Raw genomic sequence first — 5,424 nt, forward strand, 5'->3', positions numbered from 1 at the left:
TACTTTTATGCAAGGTTTGTCGATGCCTTGATTCTATGGTGTGTACGAGTGCTGAGATTTGGCCCTAATTAAATGATTTTCCCTTGTATATGCATGCCATATGCAGGGGTTTGTTCTATTCCTCGCATTTCTCTTTCACTTGATTGATAGTGTAAGTATGGTCAATTATTGAATAGCCTGTGCGAAATCCTGCTTGGTCCTTTGGTTTCTTTTTAATTCTAAGGTGGCCCCCATTCTACTAACTATTACCTAATCGGCTTTGAAGTATACCAGATTCTGCAGACTATTTCATCCTACACCACTGACACTCACCGTTTGTAATTGCTTCCGTAGTCCAATGTTCACTTTTTTGCCGAAGTAGTATAAATCGAAAAGCGCAGAAGTAGACAAACAAGGAATACCGAAAGACGCGATTTGAAGCAAAACACTCAGACGAAATGATTGATAAATCACACGCAAGTAAAAGAGCCTACTTGACAGATAGAAATGGGCTAGTACTTTCAGCAGAAAAAATGAGGATATTAGAGTGCAGCTCTAAGGCCCCCGTTCCTACACTGAGCGGCGTCGCCGTCGCCGTTGGTGGCGTGACCGATAGAAATGAAAGAGTGAGCGATAGACATGAAAAAATAAAACGAGAACAATTAACACGGATCGAGTCGGATTTGAACCAGGGCTCCCTGCATGGAAGTCGAGTATTTCACCACAGAGCTCTAGTGTCGAAGGTCGACACTAGGTGACTTTAGTTATGTTCAACTGTCATCAAGAGATGGCGCCACCTCTGACATATATAAATACGACTGTCACCGGAATAAAGGGGTTCTTGTGCGGCATGGGTTGAGTGTGTTCGTTGTCCTCAGTCGCGCCGTGTTGCCGACACTACAATCTGGCGACGAGGTTTTCGATCACACCGCGATGGCTTCCGCCGCGCTTTCGCCGCCGCCCCCTTTTCTCGCCGCCCCGGCACTCCAGCCATACCATGGACCCGCTGGATACGCCTCTTCGAGAATTTCTTCTCGCGTCTGGAGCGGCCGACCTGCCTGCGCCCCGCCGTCGAGCCCTGCTGTTGCACTGCCTGGGCCCGGAAGGACAACGTATTTTCGATGCGCTTCCACCGACGCCCACCGCACCCCAGCTACCGACGACTGAGCCGTTTGCCGCCGCCGCTACCTCAAACCGGTGAAGTCAAAGACCGTGGCGTGCCCTCCAAGCAAGAAGCAGCAGCGACGAGTCTCCCAGACGTATACGACGCGGCCCGCGAGATTCTGGAACGACATTTCGCCGGCGCGCGCAACGTTCGCCTAGAACGACATCACTTCCGAGAGCGCTGTCAGCTACATGGTGAGTCCATCCCCGACTTCGCCCTCGCGCTTCGTGAACTGGCAGCCTCTTGCGATTTCGCCGAGCAAGCCAACGATAATATGTGCGATCAGTTCGTTACCGGAGTTGCATCCCCGCAGTTGCGATCACGGTTGCTCTTGGAAGGTGACACGTTGACGTTCGACCGTGCCGTTGAAATTGCGCTACTCAGCGAGCGAGCCCAGCTGCAGTCGGAAGCTTTTTCTAATTCCGTTGAGCGCATCACACGCCAACATCCACGTCAGTATGACGCTTCCGAACAAAGCACGCGCGATAGTCGCCGGTACAGCGACGAGGCACGCCCCCTTATCAGAGCCGCCCTAGCTTGCCGCACGCTCGTCAAACGAGCTCGCCATCTTCAGATACCAACGCTGCCGATGTTCAGTACAGCAAAAATACGCAGGCTTGTGGTAATTGCGGCACATGTCACTGTGAACCGACGGCATGCCCCGCTCGCGGTAGAACCTGCTTCGCATGCGGCCGCCGTGGCCACTTTATGCGAGTGTGTCGTAGCTCACGCAGAGCACGAGGACAACGCCCGACTCACATCCAAGTAGTTCCTGAACAAGATGCATCAGATGTCATTAGCCTACTCACTGTTCACGAAGACAAGCGCAAGGGCGTCTACATTGATGCCGTAGTCACGCCAGTCGCCTCGAGCTCAGAACCGCGCGTTGCTAAGTTCTTGGTCGACACGGGATCAGCTGTGTCAATTATACGGGAACAAGAATTTCGAAACATGTTTGAAGGGGTTCAGTTGACCAGCTCTGCCCTTACATTGTTGGACTTCCAACGCCGGAAGATCCCCGTACTGGGCCAGTTTAAAGCAAGCATCTCGTTTAAAAGGGAAACAGCCGTGATAGCCATTCATGTCACCCCCGGAGGAACTTCTCTTCTGGGTCTGGACGCGGTGCAAGCTTTAGGACTGCACATTGTGGGCGCGCAGCTACGCTGCCTGTGCACGGCTGCCGAAGCTTCAGAGACCATGAGTCAGAAAACAGCAACATCTGCGCATACGGGCGGCGCAGTTCCTGCAAGCCCGCCGAAGTTCGATATGCCACCTCTGTTATGGGCTAAGTTTTCACATTTGTTTTCACCGGGCCTTGGCCTGGCCAAAGGCGTCCAGCATCAGGTCAAAATGAAGCCGTCAGTCCCTCCAGTGGTGCAGAAGCTGAGACGCCTCCCACTTTCCCTGCGCAAGCCAGTTAGCGACCAGCTTCAGCGGCTCCTCTCCGATGATGTAATTGAAAGGGCTAACGCCTCTGAATGGATCTCTCCTATAGTTGTCGTCCGCAAGAAAGATGACAGCATCCGCCTATGCGTTGACCTCAGAGAGCCCAACAAAGCAATTGTAGTTGATAGCTTTCCCCTGCCTCATACGGAAGAGCTGCTGCACTCTCTTAATGGTGCACGTTACTTCTCAAAGCTCGACTTGGCCTCTGCATATTACCAAGTTACCCTTCATCCGGACAGCAGAGACCTTACGGCTTCATTACGCACGACGGCCTTTTCCGGTTTAAAAGAGTGTGCTTCGGATTGGCGACTGCTCCAGCCGCATTTCAGCAACTCATGACTGCAATCCTGCATGGTTGCAAGGAGGTCCTCTGCTACATAGACGATATCATCATCTTCGGCAGGACAGAGTCAGAGCATGTGAGAAACCTGGAGCAAGTTCTGCTGCGCATCTCCGAAGCTGGACTCAAACTCAATGATAAGTGCATCTTTAATGCATCAGAGCTATCATTTCTTGGCCATCATGTCAGCGCAGAAGGAATAGCACCCCTTCAAGCAAAAGTTGACGCAATTGTACATGCTTCCACCCCCACAGATGTAGGCATGCTGCGTTCATTTCTTGGTCTTGTGGAGTATTATGCCAAGTTTATTCCCAACCTTGCCGAAGAGGTAGAACCTATGCGTAGGCTACTTCGCAAGGACGTTCATTTTGAATGGGATCTTGCTGCCGAACAAAGCTTTACAAAGGTAAAGGAACTTCTTGCATCGAGAAGAGTTCTGCGAATGTTCGACCCAGCGCTCCCAGTTATTGTAGCCACAGACGCGTCTGCATATGGCCTGGGTGCAGTACTGCAACAAGTTGACGGTCCATCCATTCGAACCGTTGCATTCGCATCACGAACCTTAACAGAGACAGAACGGAAGTACTCGACAGGAGAACGCGAGGCCCTGGCCTGTCTATGGGCATGCGAGAAATGGCACATTTACCTCTGGGGACGATCATTCACTTTGGTAACAGATCACCAGGCCCTCGTATCCTTGCTGTCAACACAAGCACAGGACAACGACCACTTCGCATTGCAAGGTGGACTGCTCGGTTGCTGCGTTACAACTTCGTTGTACAGTTCCGGCGTGGGGAACACAACAAAGTAGCAGACGCTTTGTCCCGGCTTCCTGTCCCAGGCACAGAAGACGGCCTTAAGATTGAAGAAGAAAAAAATTCGGCAGATCCCACGCACTGTGGCAATCGATGTAATGCGAAGCAGCCATCAAAGAGCTACACACATCGCCTTGTTTGTCTTTGAGCCAAATGAAATCATTCATGCCATGGCATCTAGTCCACCATATATCGCATGTTTGCCATGCACGCATGCATGCACAATCTAGTGTACACCATGCCAATGAAACGCATATTCTGGTCGTTTATGTTCATCACGCACTCGTGTCATGCCATACCAATTTTGGTATATATCACGTTAACAAAACGGCCGGAAGCGCACTAAGACAGTGGCATGTAAATCATACCGTACATGGCATGCATAACATGATTCGCATGTTGAGACCTCTCATTTATGTTCGTCATACAGTCACATCGCGCAATACCAATTTTGGTGTATATCAAAGGAGCGAAATGGCTGCGAGTGCACCATGAGTAGAGCATGTAAAGCATGCCATACATGACATGAATATTATGGTTTTTCATGTTACCACCTGTCACTAATGTTCATCATACAGTCTCATCGCGCAATACCAGTTTTGGTGTATATCAAGCTATCGAAACGGCCGCGAATGCACCATGAGCGTGGCATGTAAGTCATGACATACATGGCATGCATGTCATAGTTTTCATGTTATCACCTGTTATTCATGTTCTTCATACAGTCACATCGCGCAATACCAATTTTGGTGCATATCAATCTAGCGAAACGGCCACGAGTGCGCTATGAGCATGGCACGTAAATCATGTCGTACATTTCACGCATGTCATGATTATCATGTTACCACCTTTCAGTTACGTTCGTCATACAGTGGCGTCGCGCAATACCAATGTTGGTGTATATCATGCTAGAGAAACGGCCGGGAGAGCACAATGAGCGCGGCATGTAAATCATGACATACATAACCTGCATGTCATGATTTCCATGTTACCACCTCTCATTTACGTTCGTCATGCAGTCGCGTCGCGCAATACCAATTTTGGTGTAAGTCAAGCAAGCGAAACGGCACGAATGCGTCATGAGCATGACATGTAAATCATGTCGTGCATGTCACGCATGTCATGATTTTCATGTTACCACATCTCATTTACCTTCGTCATACAGTCGCTTCGCGCAATACCAATTTTGGTGTACATCGAGCTAGCGAAGCGGCCGCGAATGCATCATGAGCGTGGCAATTAAGTCATGACAAACATGACATGCGTCATGGTTTTCATCTTACCAACTGTCATTCATGTTCTTCATACAGTCACATCGCGCAATACCAATTTTGGTGTATATCAATCTACTGAAACTGCCTCTAGCGCATCATGAGCGTGGCATGTAAATCAGGTCGTACATGACTTGCATGTCATGATTTTCATGCTACCACGTCTCACTTACGTTCGTCATACTGTCGTGTCGCGTGATATACACCAATTTTGGTGTATATCACGCAAGCGAAACGGACGCGAATGCACCATGAGCGAGGCATGTAAATCATGACATACATGTCATGGTTTTCATGCTACCACCTGTTATTCATGTTCTTCATAAAGCCACATCGCACAGTACCAATTTTGGTGTACATCAATCTAGCGAAACGGCCGCGAGTGCGCCATGAGCGTGGCATGTAAAT

At 49.7% G+C, this 5,424-nt stretch overlaps 1 protein-coding gene across 1 annotated transcript; it reads left to right on the forward strand.

The window, feature by feature from the left end:
- Nucleotides 1-2,095: 2,095 nt before the first annotated feature.
- On the forward strand, nucleotides 2,096-2,929 carry LOC119398948 (uncharacterized). Its single transcript, XM_037665765.1, has one exon. The coding sequence runs from the start codon at nucleotides 2,096-2,098 to the stop codon at nucleotides 2,927-2,929; it is 834 nt and encodes a 277-aa protein (XP_037521693.1).
- The last annotated feature ends 2,495 nt before the right edge of the window (nucleotides 2,930-5,424 follow it).

Source organism: Rhipicephalus sanguineus, chromosome 7, assembly GCF_013339695.2.
Source record: "Rhipicephalus sanguineus isolate Rsan-2018 chromosome 7, BIME_Rsan_1.4, whole genome shotgun sequence".
Classification (NCBI taxonomy): domain Eukaryota; kingdom Metazoa; phylum Arthropoda; class Arachnida; order Ixodida; family Ixodidae; genus Rhipicephalus; species Rhipicephalus sanguineus.